The sequence below is a fragment of the Ailuropoda melanoleuca genome, chromosome 17 (genome assembly GCF_002007445.2).
Source record: "Ailuropoda melanoleuca isolate Jingjing chromosome 17, ASM200744v2, whole genome shotgun sequence".
Lineage (NCBI taxonomy): Eukaryota > Metazoa > Chordata > Mammalia > Carnivora > Ursidae > Ailuropoda > Ailuropoda melanoleuca.
Genome location: NC_048234.1, coordinates 38,203,556 through 38,225,925, shown reverse-complemented (window position 1 = coordinate 38,225,925; position 22,370 = coordinate 38,203,556). Strand labels below are relative to the sequence as shown.

The following is a 22,370-nucleotide window of genomic DNA, read 5'->3' as shown; positions in this document are numbered from 1 at the left end:
GAGATCATGACCTGAGCCAAAACCAAGAGTCAGACACAACCAGCTGAGCCATCCAGGCGCCCCTCACATTTTTTATTTCTTGAGTCAGTTTTGGTAGTTTGTATTGTTCTAGGAACTTGCCTAATGTCCTCTAAGTCATCAAAATTGATATGTAGTTATTCATGGTATTCCTTTTTAATATTTTTATTTGTGTAAGGTCAGTAACGTTATCCTGTTTTATTTTTGATTTTAGTAACTTGAGTTTTCTCATTTTCTCGGTTAATCTAGCTTAAGATTTGTCAATTTTCAACTTTTTGAAGAACTTTTATTTCATTGATGTTCTCTGTTGTTTTTCTGTTCTGTATTTCATTCCTTTTTTTTTTTTTTTTTTTAAAGATTGTATTTATTTGACAGAGACAGCCAGCGAGAGAGGGAACACAAGCAGGGGGAGTGGGAGAGGAAGAAGCAGGCTTCCAGCGGAGGAGCCTGATGTGGGGCTCGATCCCAGAACGCCGGGATCACGCCCTGAGCCAAAGGCAGAAGCTTAAGGACTGCGCCATCCAGGCGCCCCTGTATTTCATTAATTCCTGCTCCAACCTTTATTAGGTCCTTCTTTGCTTTAGGTTCTGTTTGCTCTTCTTTTTCCAGTATCTTAAGATGGAAGATTAGGTTACTGATTTGCGATCTTTCTTTTCTTAATATAGACCTGCAAATTACCCCTAAGCCCTGCTTTAACAGTCTCCCATAAGTTTGGTATGTCATGTATTTGTTTTAGTTTTTCTCAAGATACTCTTATTTGCCTTGTGATTTCTTTGACCCATTGGTTTAATTTAGGAGTGTGTTGCCTAATTTCCACATGTTTGTGAATTTCTCAAATTTTATTGTCATTGATAATTTCATTGTCATTGATAATTTCATTCCATTGTGATTGGCATCGTACAAAGTACGTTCTCGAATTATTTCACGTTTGTTGAGGCTTGTTTCATTGCCTAGCATCTGTCCTGGGGAATGGTCCACGTGCACTTGAAGAATGTGTTTTGCTCTTGTTGGGTCAGTGTTCTAGAGAAGTCAGCCTGGTCTCGTTCGTTTATAGTATTCAGATCTTCCCTGTCCTTGTTGATCAGTTAGAAACCTACTCGTTAATCCACTACTGAAAGTACTTTCTGGGAGATCATAGCCTCAGAGGTTTGGATGTATGCCAGGGGGTATGGCACAGTTGGGGTAGGTCATGGCATTTCTCCGGGTTTTGGTGTTTTGTCAGAAGGATGGCCATGGCGTTGCTTGGGCTTGTTGTGAGGTTTGAAGTCACAGAGCCCCTGGCTGTCGTGTGCTCCTGTTCCAGCTCCGAGCCCCCAGCGAGCCTCAGCCCCGGCCACAGGAAGCAGACCTGCCCCAGGCAGCGGTGCCACAAGTGAGAGGAAACGTGCCCAGCAATGGGGAGCCCCAGACACCAGCCCCCAGTTCTGAGGCGGCTTTGGATTTGAAGAGACAAGGTGAGAAAGGTACGTGAAGCTTAATAATGACACGTTTAAGCCCTCTCTGAAATAAACAGTGGCAGTTCGTGTCCAACGTCTTTGCACATGGCCTCACAACAGAGTGTCCCCATGGGAGGCAGTTGGTGAGCTGGGCTCGGGCTGCCGGAGGCAGGTGAAGTCTCTCTGGGCACCTGTAAACCGAGTGCCTTGTTCTTGGGCAGCCGTGTAAAGGGCCAGGCTGTGCCTTATTGAGGACATCACTGGGTGTGTGTGGTTACAGGGAGGTGGCTGAGACCGGGGCAGCTGTCATGGGAACCAGGGGGCTGCCGTGTCTCTGTGGGGTGACTCCTTGGTGGACTGGCACGCCCCGCTCCCAGGTGCTTGTCTCGACACATGTGATGGTCAGACAACTTCAGCTGTATGTTGTCACTGAAGTCAAGATAACTCGTCCAGATTTTTTCCCTAAACCGCTTCTGTCTCGCGGTTCTGAAGATGAGCTGCAGCGTCAGGGAAACGTGCAGTCTTTGCCGAGTCCCAGGATAAGTTACCCAGTTGCCTGCCTTCCACAGCCCTTGCGAAGACTCTGGGAATTGGGGGGTGTAAGGGTTTTTGTTTTAATTGAGGTCTCGGCCAACTGTGTTCTCTGCGCAGAGGAAACCATCGAGCTTCAGGTGGCCAGTGAGGAGGAGCCCCCGAAGGACATTCCGGGGCTGCCGCGGGCGCCGGGCCGGGAGCAGGCTGCGGAGGGAGCCGGGCCAGAAGCCGGGGCGGCCGGCCAGGCCGCAGGGGCGCCAGCGGCGATGCCGGCAAGCCGGGAGAATGCGGACACGGAGGACCTCGAGCGGGACCAGCTGGTCATCCCCGATGGGCAGGAGGAGGAGCGGCAGGATGCCGGCGAGGAAGGTGGGTGCGCCCCCCGTGCACGGCCCTTGCGCGCTCCAGTAGTGCTTGGTGTCTGGGCGTCTGGGAGCAAGTAGGGGGCGGGAGGGGGGGCGCGTGCTTGCCGGCGGTCGCGGGGCTCAGAAATACCGTTCACGGGGACTCGGCGCTGGGCGGGGGTGCTTTCAGGCGGGAGGCCCTGAGGTGGGTGCTTAGCATCGAGGGGACGCAGCCCCCGCCCTGGACCACGTGCCCTGCCTGTGTGCGCGCGTCCTCAGCGGTGTCACCCCCACAGCCCGGCGGAGGGAGGGAGGGAAGGATACCGGGTAGATGGGGTTTCGTGCATATTTGAGCATGGCAGCGAAGTGGCGTGAATCCTTTCTGGTTTGGTGGGACTTTTTTTTTTTTTTTAAGATACAGGCAAGTGTGGGGAAAGAGATCAACACAATATTCTGGGATGTGTTTGCGTCCCTAAAAGCTGTGGAAGACTTCACTCCCAGCCAAGCCAGGAACACTGACGAGGGGACGATACCTGTGCTCTGGGACGAGCCACTGACAAGAGTCGGGGAATGTGCTTATTTGTGGAAATTACCCTGATTCCAGATTGATCTAATTTGCACTTGAGTTTTCTCTTTCTGAAGAGTGTGTTCTCACAAGGTTTCAGATGAAGAGTTAAAGAAAAGGAAACTCAGGTGGCCGACCCAGTGGCGTTCAGGGTTCACACTGGCCCCAGAGGGTGACATCTGAAGGCTAGACACACGTCATCCTGGTGCAGCCGTCGCGCTCGGATGTGCAGAGTACGGCGGCCGGGCCCGAAGGCGTGTGCTTGGCCTCCACTTCAGGCAGTGAGCGCGGGAGATGGAACTAGAGCCAAGTCCTCCAGATATGCGTTTTAAAACCAGATTTCGTTTACCTGCCTGTCTGCGTGTAGACATTCACAGGCCTTCCTGTGAATGTCTCTTGAACACCTTTTGTCCTGATCTTCTTTCCTGGTGGTGGTTCTCTGCAGGGCTGACTGTGGTCAATGATCCAATTCCGTAGGGATGACGGGAAATCCTTTGGCACCCAGTAGCCATTCCATTTCCTTCCGTCAGAGCCACAGGCCATTCTGAGGTGCCGTCGTTAATTAGAAACCTGCTGTTCCCAGCAACGGCGGCGTCTTCCTTTAGTTGATGGTCTCTTAAAAAACCACCACCGCAACCACCGCCACCGCCCGGGATCTGGGGTTGATTAGCCAGTTTCCTAGTTCCAGCCCAGAATAGCGCCCTGTGTGGAGGCTGTGGTTTATATGGACTCAGAGTTGAAGGGGGGCGCACGGAAGTGGAGAACTTGGGCCTGCTGTTCGTACTGGCAGCAGGCATGCGAGTCCCTGCTGTTCTCTGAGTGGTCACTAAAGACCTGATTGATAAGCCGGGAGGGGGAAAACCCCAGTTCCTGGGCTCCGGTGCTTCTGCGGCCTCGAGAGTCATGTGGGTTGTGTCCTCCGTGCCTGTGCTCGTTTTACAGGGAGACACCAGCAAAAGCTGGGAGGAGAGGATGACTACAACATGGATGAAAATGAGGCAGAATCGGAAACGGAGAAGCAGGCAGCCCTTGCAGGGAGCGACAGCAACCTAAACGGTAAGAGGTGTGCTGAGGCTGTGGGCTCACCCTGCATTTCACGTCGTGGTCCTTGTTCACTTTGGCAGTGACTAAACACTGAATCCCAACACTGATGTTGTAAGTGATCTGTCCGATCAGAAGCCTTTGAACATGGGGCAGCGGAGGAAGAGGAGGGTTGAGAAGTCCGAGATGAAGACCTTTCAGGAGGTCTTTGTGTGTTTAGGGGGCTCAGGCCCTCAGGTGTTGGCTGGAGGTTTTGTCTTCATGGCAGTTAGGGATTTCCCAACAGATGGCCAGGTCATCACTCGATCACTCTGTATCAGCAATCAAAAAGCCCTAACATCTGCACAGTACTTCCAAGGAGCTTTTTATAGGAGCTCTCGGTATTATTTTGAACCTTGAAGAGTCCAGGTCAGTGGGATGGATCAGATTCTGGATTTGTCCATTTGCTTGTGATAGGATTCAGGTCGGACATTTTTACAGCCGCAATGTGCTCCCGTTTCCCACCAGGAGGCAGTCATGGCAGGTCAACGGCTTGGTTAAGCACTGCCCACTGGGGCTCTCCATCACTAAGGGCCATTTTCCCTTCATAACTAATAGGTCATCTAAAGAGGGGGATGCTTTGAAACGGTGTGGCTTTAGCATCCATTGAAAACCCTTGTTTAGGGGCGCCTGAGTGGCTCAGTCGTTAAGCGTCTGCCTTGGGCTCAGGGTGTGATCCCGGGGTCCTGGGATCGAACCCCGTATCAGGCTCCTCGGCTGGGAGCCTGCTTCTTCCTCTCCCACTCCCCCTGCTTGCGTTCCCTCTCTCGCTGGCTGGCTCTCTGTCAAATAAATGAAATCTTTAAACAAAAAAAAAACCCTTGTCTGATGGTGACTTTTCTAATGCTGTCACCCTGCCACATACCCACTTGTTGTATTATGCGGTTTCATGGTTTCCTTTTTCAAATTTCATTTTTCTATCAGATTATTAGTGTTTCCTTTCCTAGTTTTTAAGAGTTCTTTATATGCTCGGGAGATTGCCCTTTATCTGTGGTGTAAGTTGCAGTACTTCTTCCCGGTTTGTGTTTTGGTTTTATATATGGTGTTTTTTGCCATGTGAATGTTTCAAAACTTCTATGTCTTTTCTTTTATTGCCTCTGGATATTGAGTCATAGCAAGTTTTCCCGTCTAGTGTTGGAAGGAATTCATCAGTCTTAAGTATGCTTTCAAATTTTTCTTTTAGTTCTATTAAAAAGTAAAACACAAATTCAGAGAACACCACAAAACAAACGTCTTTAGAAGGTAAACACCTTGTAACTGCATCCCCACCCACCTCAAGGACTAGAACTTGACCAGCCCTCCAGAGGCCCCTTCATTCCCCGTAACAGCGCCCCTTATCCTGACCTAATAGGCATTTTCATGCAATTCTTTTTGGGCTTGTCACTCAAGTGGGCATCCCTGGACACCATGGTTTATCAATTTAAAATGGATAGCTCTTTAAACCTGAGTCTACAGTTTCCGCCTCCATTTGCCCCGGAGTCTTCCACAGTCCGTATGGTGCTGATTGTACATTCATAGTGCAGTTTAGTATATTCTTTCCTTTTGATTTCCTGCATATTGGCAGCTGATATCCAGAGGCTTGGTAAGACTCAGGTTTGGGCTCAAGCCCTTGGTAAAGTGGGAGGCAGTGGTGTGTTCTTTCATCAGAAGGCAAGGAATGCTTTTCTTTTTGTGATAGAAGTAGCAGTTATGTTCAGTGCCTTCATTAATTTATTCATGGTATTCTAATTCAGCTTTTCCTATTCTATTGGTTAATTGGAGTATTTTTATAAATAGGCAAGTCAGTGGTTTTAGTCATATAACATAGGCAGGATAAAAATGCTGGATTCTACCCCTTTTCACAATAATGAATTATTTCCCTGTTATCCTCTGAAGTGATACTTAAAATACAAACTCAATGGATTTAAACCTAGTTGATGGGTTTCGCTCAATTGTATTATCCTTTTTGAAGTTCAAGTTGTCCCATCTTCTTTGGCCAGTGGGACCTTTCCCACCTTTATTTATTTATTTTTTTTTTAAGATTTTATTTGACAGGCAGTGAGAGATGTAACACAAGCAGCGGGAGTGGGAGAGGGAGAAGCAGGCTTCTCGCTGAGCAGGGAGCCCGATGCAGGGCTCTATTCCAGAACGCTGGGATCATGACCTGAGCTGAAAGCAGGCGCTTAACGACTGAGCCACCCAGGTGCTCTAGGGACCTTTCCCACTTTAATCTGAACCTTCAGGTCCTTTGTCTCTTGTCCCTGTCCTGCTCAGCCATGGCTCTCCACATTCAGCTGTTCTCCAACACACCCACTCCCATGGGGCTCAGCCCCCACCCCCGGCCCCTCAGTCCTTACCATAGCTACTTTGTGGTCACCTGCTGCAGGAGTAGCAGAAAGTCTCCTGCTTTCTATCTGCAGTTTGTTCACTGACCCAGATACTTTCTGGTGTACATCTTTTGGCTGTTTGGGGCTCTCCTGTTCTGTTCTCAGGTCCATCAGATGCTCCATTGCTCCTGTTTTCTTTCTAGACGCTGCTAGCATACAGGCACTGTCTGTCGTTTTTGTCTCTGCTTGTGTTTTGGGGTGTGCAGGATCCCTTGTCATCTATTCTTGTAAATGTCTGAGTTTTGAGTTTTTCAATGTAGTTGCTTTATGTAGGGACCCTGAAATTCAAAAACCATGCCACTGTTGTCACCATTTTTCCAGGATCATCATCTGTTTTTATATTTTACATTAGATCACTAATTCATAATTAATTTCAGATGTATTCAGGCAGTGTGGCACAAGATTGGGTCTAATTTTTTTTTTCCTAAGGGCTGTCCAGTTGGCCCAACACCAGCTCAAGGCCACAGATCTGAGGTGCCACCTTTACCAAATAGATTCCTGTATCTACTCAGGTCTACTTTTCAGACTTTCTGTCCCATTGGTTTCCCTGCTGACTCACACTGTACCACCCTGTTCCAAATACAACAGCAGTAGCAGTTTAAATCTGACAAGGCTACTTCTGGAAGATTTCAGCCAAGATCTCTTTGAATAAGGCTTCTTAACCATTTTGATTCCTTTTTGAACTCAAATCAGAAATGTTAAATCTTACCATTCTATTTATGTCTCTTACCCTCTTTTTTCATATTACCCATTTCTGCTTCCCTGATCTACATTCAGAATGATTTCCTCAAACATAACTTCTAGTTCACCAATTTTTCCTTCACCTATGCCTATCTGTTAATTCATGCTTTTTTATTCTTTGCTCAAGTTTACAAACATCTTTTATTTCTTTAAATGTATCAGACTTTATCTTCCAGTTGCAGTATCTAAAAACCTTGTGGGTATTTCTTTTATTGGATTGTCCTTAGGTTACCTTCTTGTGTTTTGCGATTTTTAGCTGTGAGCTACTGTTTCCTGGGATCTTTTACCTGTAGGAAGCCTCTGGGGCCTGGGTTAGAGCAGTACTGCACTAGAGGTCGTTTGCCTCTATCAGTCTCAAAAAGGGCACTTCAAAACCACAACCTCTTAAATAATGTAAATTCTCTTCAGATATTTTTTGGATCACACAGGAAATGTGAGTTCAAACTGTATACTTGCACGGTTGTCTCCTATAGAAATCCTTCTCCCCAGTCTAACCACTAGGCTTTCTTGCTGTCCCACCTTTACTGAAGACTTATTCTCCATTACCTTTAACCCAAAGACACAAGCCTTTGGGAGTTTCAGCTTTATATAGGAGTCCCCTTCTGGACTTCCCATCCAGAGTGGAGCCCTGGTCTTTAGTTTTTGTACCTCTGCATCTTTGGAAGCTGGGAAGGGAGAAGCCCAGTGTCTTCAGGCTTCACAAGTCCTCAGGGCAGAGCTAGCTTTGCTGTTTACCTTCAGGAGTTGCAACTTTGACTTCACGTTTGGCCTCACAGATTCCTTCTTATATTGCCAATATGAACAGTGCATTTTAATGTCTTACTTTAAAATATTTTAACTTTTCTTTAAAATAGAATTTCCATATACCTTTCACCCAGGTTCCCCAAATATTAACATCTTATTTAACCACAGTCCAATTATTGAAGACATTAATATTGATACAATGTTATTATTCAAATTTAGTGAATTGTTCAACTTAATATCCCTTTTCTGGTCCAAGATACGGTAATCCAGGATTATATGCTGCATTTATTGTCACACCTCCCTAGGGTCCTTTAACCCAAAACCCTCTGTCTTTATCTTATGATGACAGTTTTTGAAGTGTTCTGGCCAGTTACTTGGTAGAAAGTCTCTCAACTTGGGTTTGATTCAACACTGCATTCTTTAAAATATCTTCTCATATTTCATCCAGCATGTCAGCTATTAGAATTGCCAGAGTTGTTTGAGGTTTCTAGAAATAGGAGTTTTAACTTGATTTTTAAATTATTTTCTTAGACTAGGTGATTTTAAAATGCAACACATGAACATATTAGCAAGTCAGATTTTAAACAAATATAAAGACTTTTTTCCTATTCCTGTCATCAATTCCACTCGTGTACCTCAGTCCTTGATTATTTGCTGGTGGTGTTACTGTCTTAACATCTCTTTTACTGTCCTTTCAAATCAGTCTAGTGTCCTAAATGTCTGGCTTTGCAGTAGAGCTCTGGGCTCTTTCATCCCCTATACACAGGCGTCCCATGAATTTGACCTTGTACAAGACTTCAAACAAAGTGAGGATGAAGGCAAAGAAAAATGCTCTGTCAACTTTTCTGAGAGTTTCAAGAATGTCATCACCATCATTTTAAGATGCTATCATTAAAATAGTTTTAAGACCCTCCTTGCTTCAGGGAAATTAGAAGAAAACGGCATTAGTTCCAACTTTATTAAGAGAACTTTAAAAGACAGTATTAAGGCAGTCATTTAATAAAATCATTAACCATTTAACGTGTGGTAGTTGTAAATCAGCATGGTGGTTTTAGGTCTTGTGAGGTCTTCCTTTGTATGTCCTTTGTCAAAGGACAGGGTAAGGATGATGGGAGCTACGTGCAGACTGCAGCTCTGGAAGGAGCAGCTTTGGGGTAGTAAGAGCTGACGGAGTTGCGGGTAGCGCTCAGGGCACTGTGCTTCCTGTTGGAGGGACACCGACAGGGACGTGTGGAGCACGAAAGAGTTGCGGGTGTATCACAAATGTTATGAGTACATTTTATATTGTCCATTGTAGAGGGCATGGGACATTATTTCACTATTTTAATTGGAAGTTTTTAGATGTTTTAGCTTTATTTCATGGCACCATGTTGGCCAAACATATAGTCTCTTTGCTCTCTTGTCCTTGATTAGGAATGCGATTCCCCATTTATGCTGTAGTGGGAGACACTGCCCTCTTCATGACGCAGTCCCTAGACACTTAGGTCAAATAGAAACTGCCTGGCTGGTTTCCCTAAATGTTTTAATGTTAGATTATGGTTTTTTTTTTTCTTTTTTAGTTCTTAATGCTGAAAATCAGAAAGAAGACATGATAAATTTGCTTGATCTGCGTGAAAAGAGGAATCACACACTCTGAATCAACTGGAATCATAAACTTCATGTCAGGATTGAGCAGAGATCACTACAAAATATTTATGAGGGGTTGAATACTGTGAAATAAGTAAAATATACAGCTAAAGATGATTGTGGAGTTTTGACATGTACTTTATGTAGGAAAATGTGTTGTAGATGGTTTTTGGGGGGTATTTTCAAAGTGTTTATACTAAGGTGTCAAAATTTGTCAGCTAATAGGTATGAGAAGATCAACATCAAAAATAGAACCCAAGTTCTCCAAGTATGGTGACAGTGGCACTTAAAAAATTCTGAATGTAACTTTGTTTAAAAAAAAAAAAGCCCGTAGGAAGTTTGTCTTCTGACACCAAGAGACCCGCCGCACCTGAGAATTCTCTGGTCCTTCTGGTGTCCCTCTTCACATGCTGTGCTGAGTGGCCGGTACCAGCCCCGTATTTCTGTTCTCCCAGGTCAGTGCTGAATGATTACGGGCTTATGCTCTCACGTGCCCACTCCTGGTTCCGACAGTCAGTGGCCTGGAGCACAAAGCTGTTAACATAAATATCACTAGCAACAGTTTTAAACAAGTCGATATACAAAGGCATTTTATGTGAGAATTTTTTTAAAAAACTACTTGTATAACCTTTGTCATTAATGTACAAAAATGCTAAGTGACTTGTAATTTGAACATTTGTGATCTGTTTTTACTTTGCTTAGTATATGTGGGCAAAGCAAAATCTTCTGTATTAAGTCCATATTACCAAGAGCCATGAGTGGATTAGACTTGACACAACAGGGTTGCCAAGCAGAGCTGACCCTGGGGCCTGTGGCAGAGCATGGGGGGAGAGTGCAGCACTGTGGGCGCATGTTTGCTGTGGACAGACTGCCCACTGCACCATTACAGGAAAAGGAGAGGAAGCTGATGTTAAGGGTATATACAGTGTTACACGGGGAAAGTTTAGAAAGGCAAGAGAAATGCAGCAGTTGTTTTTGCCATAGTCTATATGTTTGGCTTGTGGTAAATGACTATCAAAGTGATTTAAAAATCAAAAGTTAATGTTAATTTGAAAAGGACTAATCATAATTCACACTGAGTTGCTTCTCAGTATTTGCAGTAAATAGGCTCTTGCCACTGACTGGGGAAAGTCAGTGACTCTCAGGTCGCAAAGGTAAGTGGGTGGTGATGCTTATTAAATACAAGTCACAGGATTTGAAATGCAGGAGCCTCAGATCACCTGATATAACCCCTCAACTTCAGAGAGGAAATGGGGGTCCAGAGACGTTAGAGCTACACAGAAAGCTGGTGAGCTGGATGCCTGGCCCCTCACCTGGCCTGGACTCACGGTGCCCCTGGCTGGCACTGAAGGCAGGACCTGGTTTGCATTCAGGTTAAGATCTCCAATGTGAATGTTACTTGTGTAGGTGTCTTTTTACTTAATTACTAAGATTAAACTTTTCCACCCAGAAAAGGCAACTAAAGAGGGTGTTAGATAAAATCTTACAAAGCTATTTTTAAGTCCTTGTCCAACTTCCCTTTGTGTCTTAGCCTTAGGGTTGATAGTCTCTTGCTTTTTCAATAAAGCCTCTATTCATTTCATGTTTAATCAGTATGCATAGAGTTCTGAGAAACAAGACTGTTTAACTGCTTTGTTTTCCTTTACTGCCCTATTGGATCCCTAAAGAATCAGCTTGCAAATTATGGATTAAGAATGGTGGTTTGCCTTAAGCCTTTTGTGGACTGAGATGGGATGTCAATTTAAATAAAAAATAACCACGCTGTTTCATCTTCATGTACAAAGGCACCAAAGGCCATTCGTTGAGGAGGTGTGTACCGTGAGCAATTTCATGCTTTCTTACCACTGGCTTACCTTGACATCACACAGGCACCTATTCCAAAGCAACAATTTAGAGAGGTGTCATGGCCTTTTTTTTTTTTTCCCCAAAAACAAAACAAAAACCTGTGTAATACCTAAGTAGATCACAAACCCCCCACTTTGGTCTTTTGTTTTCATCTAAAAAAATTAGCAGCTATTCCAATTTTTAATAGGTTTGAACTATTTAATTTACACCTTCCTCTGTATTCGCAAATGGGGACTGCAGATTCCCTGCACAATAGTCCGATTTCTTGAGTAATGAAAGCACTGCACATGCTTACTGTACTTTTGTGTGATGGAACTTGAGAAATAAACCAATACCTGTTAAGTCAGTGTGTGGTCATTAAATAACTAGATTGGTACTTGGCATGATTGTTTTAATTGGTTATCTATCCTTAGCAGAACCCGGAGTGGTGGAAGACGAGTGAATTCAGGATCCTTTAAGGTCCAGTGGCTCTGTCTACTCCCCCTAAGATTATCATCAATTATAAATAACTGATAGTTTATAGAATACTGAACTTCTAATGCTTGTCCCTGAATTTTACAAAAAATACAAAAATATTCCACATTAGCTTAGACTTTGAAAATGTTCATTAGTGTCAAAGGGAAATAGCTTAATAATCGTGTATTTAAATGTTTATGTACTATTTTTCAGCACAGAGCAATACTTTGTGTACTAAGCCACTGTCCCTTAAAAACTGGCTTCTAAAATTCTGATGATGTATAGATGGAAGGATTACTCGAAGTTGGTACCATCACATCTACTTTTTAAAAAGCTAAAGTAAAATGCTTCCATCCTTGTTGGTGTGCCTGTGAAACACATCTCTGGGAAAATTAAAGGACTTGAAATATTCTCTCAATTTATGCATAAACGTCACATAATCAGTTTTATAAACTATCTAATGTAGAATAAAAATCCACGGCAGCATGAGCTAGGAAGAGGAATGAGCAGCAAAGGAAGGGTAGGGCCTCTCACACTGGGCACTTACAGGTACAGGTGCATTTAAGTCTTTTTTCGAAGCCAGCAGATACTGGAAAGATCCCCACTTGAAAACGTTGCATGGGTTAAACTGAATATTTAGTAGTGAACAAAAAGTATGCCACATTGAAACCTAACCCTAAAAATTAACAATCTACACATTCCTACCTCTTGAATGTCACTAGCAAACATTATGCATGTTTTAAAAGTGCCAAAAGGAACAGTTAAAGGATGTTTTTTAAAAAACCTCTATATTATAGGTATATAAAATTTAAGACAGCATGACACACAAAATCACAATCCCCATGTAACTTAGTCTCCCTAGATAGTTTAGAGGTTCCCCCCACCCCACATATTCCCTTTTAAATGTATTTTGCCAAAACCCCATTCAAGTGTTTGATCAATCCCTTGTTTTGAAACTTTTGAATCTATTTGAACTACCCGAGTAAACACCTTCAGTTCTTAACATGCATCAACAAAGTGCTGTTATTTTTCATTTCCAGTAGTGCATTTTTTTGTCAAGAAATTTATTAACCTTTACAAACACTATTTTCACTCATTCATAAAAAATGATTTATGATTAAATCTGTAATAAAACCATATAACGTTCATCACTGCATTCAGTAAGCCCAATTTCATCCATGGAACAAAACAAACCACTTTAAACAGCAGTTTTCATTCACGTCGTATAAGGCTGTCAAAAGTATTTCTTATAATAGGCTGTTATCCAAGAAATCCATTTCACTTCACGGTATGTGCTGAGACTGACGGATGGATCCCTTAGAATCTGAAAGTAGATTCTGCCCCTTGATGTCCCCCTTTGAGTATTTCTCAAACAAGTTTCACAACAGGAAAATATTTGTGAGCAGAGAAATCAAATTCAGGAGGAACCTGTAAACAAAGGCAGAAAGTAAACACAAGTATTTACAAATATTCAGACAGTACAGTATTTTACATTGTTCTCCTGATTTTAGAGATAAGGCAGCAGGAGAGAGGGAAGAAAAAACCTGGTTTAATGACAAAGAGGATAGGAACTAACCTGGAGGGAAAACAATGACCGTATCTCTGGGTTTATGAAAGAACAGTTAACAAAGGCAAATGGACTTAAATCACAGGGAAGGGTCGTGAGTCAGCACACTTTAGTTCCTGGGTCCAGGACAGTACCAAGCAATGAAACCACCTCTAGGAAAACAAGGCAGGAGGTAAGGAAGGCAGAGAGCCAGCCACAATGGGAGTCCACAGACAGGCAGAGGTACCGGCAGCGCGCGAATGCTCCCCAGCATACCACGTGTTGATACAACATCAACAAGGGAAGCTTACAGAATTTACCATCTTTTGAGCCATTAAACAAAGTCTTTAATTACTGAAGCACTCACTTTTCTACAGGCAGATGACTTAAATCTCTCTCCCATAATTTGTTTTCACACATTTTGTTTTACTCATTCACAATAATTTACACAAGGGAGGGAGGGGAATGGAAGGGCAGACCAGAAATTTTAAGTCAATAAAATCTCTAAGTTTCAAAGCAAAATGGCAAGCTCTAGTTATTTTCTGTCACTGAACCTCTTTTAAAGGGATGATTTTTGAATGTTTTACCCTTTTTGTAATATTTGTGCATCTTATTTAAAAAGTTCTACAATAATTTAACACCCATTTATTTTCCCCACAACACACTTACCTTAGATTCCTTTTTGTGTCCTCCTGCCAATAACTTCATGACCACAAAGTTGGGTTTGGCAACCTTTAAAATTCTATTGACCTAAACAATGAGCAATATTAAGCTATCAAAACATAAAATTCAGAGTCAAAATGTCTATATTATAGTTGTAAGAACTTTGCACAAGGTAAATGTTGATATTTTATTAAATAAAGGCAACTTAACAACACGAACAGACATACTCGTTCGTGACCACAGAGCTCTACTTCGGTCAGCTGTGCCGCCCTGGAGGGGCCCCCCGGGGTCTCACTGTCACTAAGCCTGAAGGGCATCCGGCTGCAAAGGCAGCCACGGAACAGCTGGGGCGCAGACTATGTAGTTAGAGTGCTTGCAAATCAGGTACGAGCTGTGAAACCTCTGGCAGGTTCTCTAGCCTCTCTGTTCCCTAGTTCCTTCAGCGCTAAGCATGGGGACAATAATTTGACTCCCCAGCCCTGCACAGACCTGCTGGGAGGCTTACTAAGTGCGCTAACACAGACGATGAGCTGAGAACCACACCTTGCCAGTAGGAGGTATCCCGTGTTTCCTGTCACTCCTGACTACCGCTCGCTTCACCTGAACAAATGAACAGCAGAAGACTGGAATCCTGCATTCCTCCCAAAAGGGAGTAATGTGCAACCTGAAGAAAAAAGTTCCCACTGCTCCTTGTTGCTGACTGACCTCTCTCCAGAAACACATCTCACCGTAAGTCTGGAATGGCTTCTCCTCAGCCCCAGATAACACCTCGCCTGTCCAGATGACAGCTCTGTCTGGGCCTCCAACAGGTGCGTCCCAATCTGAGCTCCTGACTTCTTGGCCCAGTCTCCCACCTGTTCCTGCTCCACCCACAGCCTCCCCACTGGCTCCATCCACTCAGGGGCTCAGGCCCAAACCCTGAAGTCCTCCCTGACTCCTCTTTTCCTCACCCACATTCAGTCCATCTGGTTTCGGATCACCTCCACTGTCCATGCCATCTCTCACCAGATTACCGCTGTGGCCCCTACTGGCTCCCCTGCTCCCACCTTTGCCCCTACCAGAGTCTATTTGCAGCACCGGGGCCAGAGTGAACCTTTAGAACAAAAATCCAATCTGGTCACTTCTCTGCTCAAAAACTTCCAACAGCTCAAGCCTTGTTCCTCCCACTCCAGCCACACCCGTCTGTGCCTGTCGGGCCTTTACAGGGGCAGATCCCCCTGCCCACAGGGCTTCATCCCCAGTGGCCATATGACTGGCTTTTTCACTTTCTTCAGAGATTGGCTCACAAGCCACCTTAACTTAGAAATGCCTAATCCCCTGCCACCTCCCTACCCACAGTATTCACTATCCCCATTCCCAGCTTGATTTTTCTTCATGTCCTTATGATCTTCTAATATACTATGTAATTTATTTACTGTCTGCAACCTCCACCACCGTCAGGAGGGCTGGGATTTGTCTAGTTTTCTTCACTAGTTTGTACCACAGGTCTGGGGACACAGTAGGCACTCAACAAATACTTGAGTAAATGAATTAAGTTCACTGAAAGAACTATGCCATCTATTATGGGTACCTCTAATTTTTACACTCCCCTTTGTATTTTCTTTTATTACATGATTATATAGAACAAAAAGTCATCTCTCTCCTATCCCTGTTTCCCAAGGTACTAGCTCCCCTCCCAAGCAGCAAACACCGTTACAAATTCTTAGGAATTCTTACATCTCTTTCTGGAGATATATATTACACTCCTATAATATTTGCACGCATACAGAGTTCCTGGGCCCCTTTTGATTGAAATGGCAGCATACTATACACAGTTTAGTACTTTGCTCTTTAAACTTCTTATATCCTGAAGAACATTCCATTACAGTATATAACAACCTTCTGCGTCCTTTTTAAGACCACACAGTATTATATGATGTATCATCACTCATTTGACAGTCTCTGTTGAGGGACAGTGAAGTTTCCTTGCTTCTTTGCCATGAGAATCCTGTTGCAATGACGACTCCTGTGTTATTAGCCACTTGCTTCCCTCACTGCCCACATGTTCACGTGTTAGATAAATCCCAGGCAGCAGAACTGCTGGGCCAAAGTATCTGCACTTTTTTAACAGGTAACTGCTATAAATTTCCCTTTCATGGAGGCTGTACCAAGACATACTCCCCCAGTCTGAGTGTTACAGGCGAAGCACTGTCATTGGCGGACTACATGCATGTCAATATAATCAGGCATACAGCACACTGAAAGCAGCACGAGGCTGTAACTTCGTATCCTGCAGGCTCCAAGGGCCGTAGAATAATATCTCAAAATAAAATCTCTGAACAGTAAGCTCTATTTTAAATGGTCAAGCAGAATAAGGTTTTTACTTCCTGTGATAATTGACCAGAGCGTTTTTCATTTTTAAGATTTATATAATTAGATTTTAATATAAAACTACACATTAAAATAAAAACATTTAAATCACCATTTCTGAACTGCGGATCACTCTGGATCCAATTTCTGTTCTTCTTACTACTCAGTTTATGCTTCTATGTCTTAATTTCTCTTTGCATTGATCTCAAATTTATACAAAGGAGCTATTTGCTTTCATCAGGTAATTTTAAGTCTTTGTTAGGTTAGCAAAGCCAGTTAAAATCCTTGCCAGAAACATGACAGGCTTCATTATTAATACTGTAAGATTCATTTTTATATACTGTCATCTAGTAGTAATACGTATTTCCCGCCAAGCTTTTCCTCCAGAATTACTGTGACTGCAGTCTTACCTCGTGGTCTGGGTTTGGGATATTTTCCAGGATCATTTTTGCCTGCTGAAAGTGCTTACTAGCTGCCACGTACAGTTCTGGGGACTGAGGAGGAGGGCTGTATTTATTGAGGTCAGACATTTCCTAAAAAGGGGGGGGGGAATACTATATTATTCAAAACACGTTTAATATGAAAAACTCCAAAGTAGCTTTTGCAATTAAAGAATTCTACCCTGACTCATGATTCATATATAGGCACTAAAGCAAACACTCGAAATATGTCCCTATTTTTCCCTTCCCAACCTTCGTATGTTACCTCATATTATCCTCATACTTAAGATAACTCTTAATGGGATGAGTGCATCCAGTAAGAGCCAAATAATTTTCACACTAATGAAAACCGCTGTTTTATCACCTTGTCACAGGTCCAATAATAGTCTGATTTGACTATTTTAACGAAACAGCTAGGTACACACAGCGTATCTCTAAGAAGTGTCTAAGACTCCTCCTTTCACAATTGCTTTAATGAGCAGAGTCACCTTGAACTGCAGATAGTGCACCGGTGGTGGTGTCATTACACTGTTGAACGGAGCAAATCTGTGCTCATATCGAACTTGTTCACTATCAAGCTCAAACTTGGGTTTTCGTACTTTGCCATCCATGTCAAATGCTACCATGGTCTAAAGGATAAAGAAAATGAAAAAGAAGATTGTATCAATATGAAAAAGTGAACTCCTCATTAATACAGAATAGAAAACAAGAAATAGCTATTTACACAGAGTTAAAACAATTTTATGGTTCAGAAATCAGGCATAGGAAGAGAAAAACTGGCTTTTATATATATATATATTTTTAATTTATCTATTTGACAGAGAGAGAGACAGCCAGGGAGAGAGGGAACACAAGCAGAGGGAGTAGGAGACGAAGAAGCAGGCTCCCAGCCGAGGGGCCTGATGTGGGGCTCGATCCCAGAACGCTGGGATCACGCCCTGAGCCGAAGGCAGACGCTTGACGACTAAGCCACTGAGGCACCCCTTCATATTCTTTTTATGTTAGGTGCCATATTTATATAAAAAATTTTCAAGTTCGGTGTTTAATCCACTACTACTTTGCCCAGTGAAACTGTACCACATGCACATTATTCTGCTATAACACATGCTTTTAGAGTTGCTTTGAAACCTTCAAGTAAAAGCTTCTAAAGCAGAAAAGTCATATATAATAAGAAAAGCATAGGTCCTACTTCCCAAAGAGAAGTCCATGTTCTGTTTTATATATCTTAATATAAGTTGCCTCAAATAATTTCCTGAATTGCCCAGGACAACTTAGCACTTGCTACCTCCTGAAAATGCTTGCTTTTGCCTAAGCCATTCATTGTGGAGCCTACCCCGTTGCTAATATGCTCCTGAAGAAATACAAACAGACCCCATCTCTTCCAAGAAAACTTTTCTGATCATGAATCAGAAATAAACTCTGCCTTCTCTCATTACTTGTGTCACACATGTCACCTGACCTGTCATTACCTAGACACCTGAAACAAGGATCACATCTGATTAGACCTGGTATCCTTAAATGTACTTCGTAGAAGTTATCTGACACATGGCAAGGGTGTTAAATTAATACTTGTCTACAAATACTTGCTAAACAAATTAATGAAAACTAGACTTGGAAAAAAGGTAATCTTTAAGCAGACGGTTAGTAAACACAAAGGCAAAATTAGAATCTGGAAAGAATCACAGGAAAGAGTCCATTTTAATTAAACTATCTAACAGCAATGTGGTTAAAAAGTAAAAAGCAGGGGCGCCTGGGTGGCACAGTGGTTAAGCGTCTGCCTTCGGCTCAGGGCGTGATCCCGGCATTATGGGATCGAGCCCCACATCAGGCTCCTCCGCTATAAGCCTGCTTCTTCCTCTCCCACTCCCCCTGCTTGTGTTCCCTCTCTCGCTGGCTGTGTCTATCTCTGTCGAATAAATAAATAAAACCTTTAAAAAAAAAAAAGTAAAAAAGCAAAAAGAACTTCATTTGTGACAACTTACTTTAAACATTCCAGCACACATGTTCTGATATGCCTGGCTCATTGTGATCTCTCGGCTCAAGGGGCGAACTGTAATTAAAAAGAAAATCACCCACATTCTTTTCCCCCTCCTCTTTCATTACTATAGGAGAAAATTTAATTTTAAATAAATCTTCCAACTTGTTTACTTAAATTAAAAATTCAAAGTCTGATCTTACAGGTTAAATTTTATTTTATGGCCCAAATCTACAAATAATAAAATATAACTGAAAGGCTTTTTAAAAAGCCATGTTTGCTAAAAAAGTAATACCATAAAATTCTGGTATGAAGTAATTTTAACTTCTTTTGAATTCACCAGACTTAATTTCTGAAACAGGAAACCCATGCATATAAAAACCCATCCGAACTGGTGAAATCCTAATGAAATACACAGTAACATTTTGTAACATCTGTAGCAATATATGTACCCTTCCACTAGTGATCAAGAGAGCAGTGCCTTTGAAACATTTCTTTCTCCTCCTGGGCTTTGGGTGTTGCACCAGGGCCCTCTGTGATCATCTTTCTGTGCCACTGTAACAGCACAGCTCCAGATCGACTCCCTCCAAGTGGTCAGCCTTCTGTCGAAAATCAAGGGTTTCCTGCTGCCTTGTTCCTTGACTTTACTCTGCTTGCACACTCCATGTGGCTACTTCCTCTTGTCCTCAGGTCCTCTAACCCACAGAATAGCAAGGAAGTAAAAGAAAAGCAAGGGACAGCACCAAAGAGGCTTGTGTCACTAACACTGGGACTCCGTGTCTACCTTATACTTTCTGAAGAGAAGATGGGCAAGAACTGACATGTAAGATTAGCTCACCCGTAATAAGGCACAGGCAGCTCTCCATCTATTTGTAGAAATTAAAGTGCACTCCATTATTAGTTACTTCTTAAATTTAAAAATAATCCATAGTACCTTTCTTCTTTTTTTTTGTTTTTTTACTGCTCCGGCCTTTCTGCTGCTCTTCCATGATCCTTTCCTCTGCCATCTGAGAGCCATCAGCACGACTTAATGTCGACATCAACCACGCATAAAGGAATTCTGACAGATACCTTCAAGGGTACCAAATGTTAGTCATCGGAAGATGTCTACATGAGATAGCTTTATCACCACAGGTATTGGCACTAATCAAGAGATATTTTTAATACTGCTTTAAAAGTTAAAAAAACCCAGATTATCCAATTAGATAACTGATTAGATCTTATAAGAAATTAGCATTATAAACGATTAACTTTTCCTTTTTCATAGCCTTATATTACTGGACAATGCTGAAAAATGCTTAATTTCCTACAACGATAAGCATTTTACAACTTTTCAAAAGATGTCTTGATAATTATATTTATATATGTAAATCAAATGAATGCACATTAAACTATTTTTTTAATGATATCAGCACACACTTCACCTCAGCCTGTTAAGAAAACATTTTATTTTACTGTTAACTGCAAGAGAAAGCAAATACAGAAAAAAAAAAAAAAGTAAAATTACAGGCATTATACCAAAGCATTCTAAAAAATTAAGAACGTTCAGGTTTATAATTTACTTGAGTTTTTATTCAATAAATGAAACGTGAAACAGATTATTTCACTCAATACTAACTTTTCAGAAGCTTAACCAACATTACATTCTCCTATGCCCAGAGAAAGTGGTTCAAATCTAGGATATAAATATACTTTATAATATAACCCATAATAAATAAAATTAAGGACCACTACTACATTAAGCTAAAATCAAAGATTTAGAAGAAATTGTATTATGATCAAGGATGAGCACATAATGCTTATTTCCAAAATTCTCCAAAAAGTTGTTAAGGCAGGTTACAATATTAAAACACTTACCCTCCCCCCACCAAAAAAAAAAAAAGAAAGAAAGAAAATTTAAAGCAAAACAATAAGTAGTCAAAAGATACACCTGAGGATAAGCATCGTTCCTTTTTGTTACAGCAAAACAAAAGCCCCACAGTCAACAAATCAAAACCGTATTGGCAAAAAAACAAAAAAACCTCCAAAATGCCTGGAATGGCTTAGGTGCTGTGTTTTAGAGCTAAACTGAGCACCATGCTTCCGGGCAACTAAGGCAAACTGGGAATATATTTTTATTTCATAAAAAAAAAGCATACTGTTTCACATGAAGAAAAAATAATTCCCGACTTTAAGAAAAGCATTTAGAATATCCTTTTACAGGGGCGCCTGGGTGGCACAGCGGTTAAGCCTCTGCCTTCAGCTCAGGGCGTGATCCCGGTGTTATGGGATCGAGCCCCACATCAGGCTCTTCTGCTATGAGCCTGCTTCTTCCTCTCCCACTGCCCCTGCTTGTGTTCCCTCTCTCGCTGGCTGTCTCTCTGTCTGTCGAATAAATAAAAATAAAATCTTTAAAAAAAAAAAAAGAATATCCTTTTACAGGGTACAAATGAATTTTTCCCCTATCACACTATGAAATCTGAGGGTCTATATCTTAACTCAGGGAGAGGATTTCTGCAGGGTATTAATGCTGCCTTCTGCCTTCTAAATATCGAACCCGACGATAGATGAGTGAAGGATATAGTTGGCACAAGTCAGGCTTTTCTTGTCGAATACCAGATATCTTGGGGAGCTTTTACTAAATGCATTATCAAAATTAATACATAATTGTATCTAAGGAGAGCCAGAGCACAGATATTCTAGACCAGTGGTTCTCAAATTGTGATCTCTGGACCAGCAGCAATATCATCAGAACTAGTTAGAAATGCAAATGACTGGGTCCTACCCCAGACCTAAAACCAGGAACTCAAGGGACCAAGCCTAGCAAGTGACCATGATGCACTCTAAAGTTTAAGAATCAGTGTTTTCTACTGTTCATTTTTAAAGGGCCCACATGCTTTAGGAATGGTTATATTCATGAACAATAACAACAAGCTTATCTTGTGAAAATGCCAGAGCCCAAACTATAATTTTGAAATTGAAAAGCAGTTAAAACTCACATGAAAGTAGACCACAAGAGTATTTATAGGCAAAAACTAAAATTTCTTTCATGCAAAATTAATCTGCTCAAATATGTAGGTACATTTCTAATGGAGTGTTTATGTGATTATCATTCATTTGCTGAATTAAGAGCCCAATTCTTTGTGCCAAAAAACATAAATATTTTACTTTGAGGAATCAAGAGCACAAAAGCTTCCCATTAGCTGCCTCAAACCTCCGAGAAAAGAACCTGAGCATGTTCCCCTACAAAATGTCTGGTCTGAATACCGTGCTTACTATGAATTAATAAGAAAACTTAGGCCAAACAGCTATATCAACATCTGTTGGTAAGAGTTGTTACCTACATAAGTACTGGAGAGTATACCAAATAATATTATTCTCACATTACTTCAGTTCATGTTCAAATTCAAAGTTCATAGCCAAAAGAGTTATATGTTAGGAGCCCTAGCAGCCATGATTAAAAAAAACGTCAGTGTGGGAGAGAATTACCTTCCTTGTTTGCCTCACAGCAGCAACTCCAAGGAATATACAGTATCTTAATTTACTATGTTAAATAATTCAAATATGAGTTCAGAAGATGAACCACATTAAGATCTTATACACTAAACTTAGCTGTTTGTCATGAGCAACACTGGTTATTCTTATTTTAACAAAACACCACCG

The 22,370-nt window shown here is 42.0% G+C and overlaps 2 protein-coding genes across 7 annotated transcripts in view; one reads left to right on the top strand and one right to left on the bottom strand.

The window, feature by feature from the left end:
- Positions 1-11,641, top strand: part of GOLM1 (golgi membrane protein 1) — a 44,913-nt gene extending 33,272 nt beyond the window's left edge. Inside the window, exons 7-10 of the mRNA XM_034647158.1 lie at positions 1,322-1,481; positions 2,106-2,357; positions 3,840-3,953; positions 9,388-11,641. Of these exons, the coding sequence (XP_034503049.1) occupies positions 1,322-1,481; positions 2,106-2,357; positions 3,840-3,953; positions 9,388-9,464 (603 nt within the window). The 3' untranslated portion in view covers positions 9,465-11,641. The remainder of the gene's footprint in view (positions 1-1,321; positions 1,482-2,105; positions 2,358-3,839; positions 3,954-9,387) is intronic.
- Positions 11,642-12,754: 1,113 nt separating this feature from the next.
- NAA35 (N-alpha-acetyltransferase 35, NatC auxiliary subunit) overlaps positions 12,755-22,370 on the bottom strand; it is a 94,197-nt gene continuing 84,581 nt past the window's right edge. For all 6 annotated transcript variants that reach the window (XM_034647154.1, XM_034647155.1, XM_019794987.2 and 3 more), the window contains 6 exons: positions 19,663-19,799; positions 18,736-18,803; positions 17,242-17,382; positions 16,724-16,846; positions 13,971-14,051; positions 12,755-13,183 (listed from right to left, as the gene is read on the bottom strand). In XM_034647154.1, the coding sequence (XP_034503045.1) occupies positions 13,124-13,183; positions 13,971-14,051; positions 16,724-16,846; positions 17,242-17,382; positions 18,736-18,803; positions 19,663-19,799 (610 nt within the window). In that variant the 3' untranslated portion in view covers positions 12,755-13,123. The remainder of the gene's footprint in view (positions 13,184-13,970; positions 14,052-16,723; positions 16,847-17,241; positions 17,383-18,735; positions 18,804-19,662; positions 19,800-22,370) is intronic.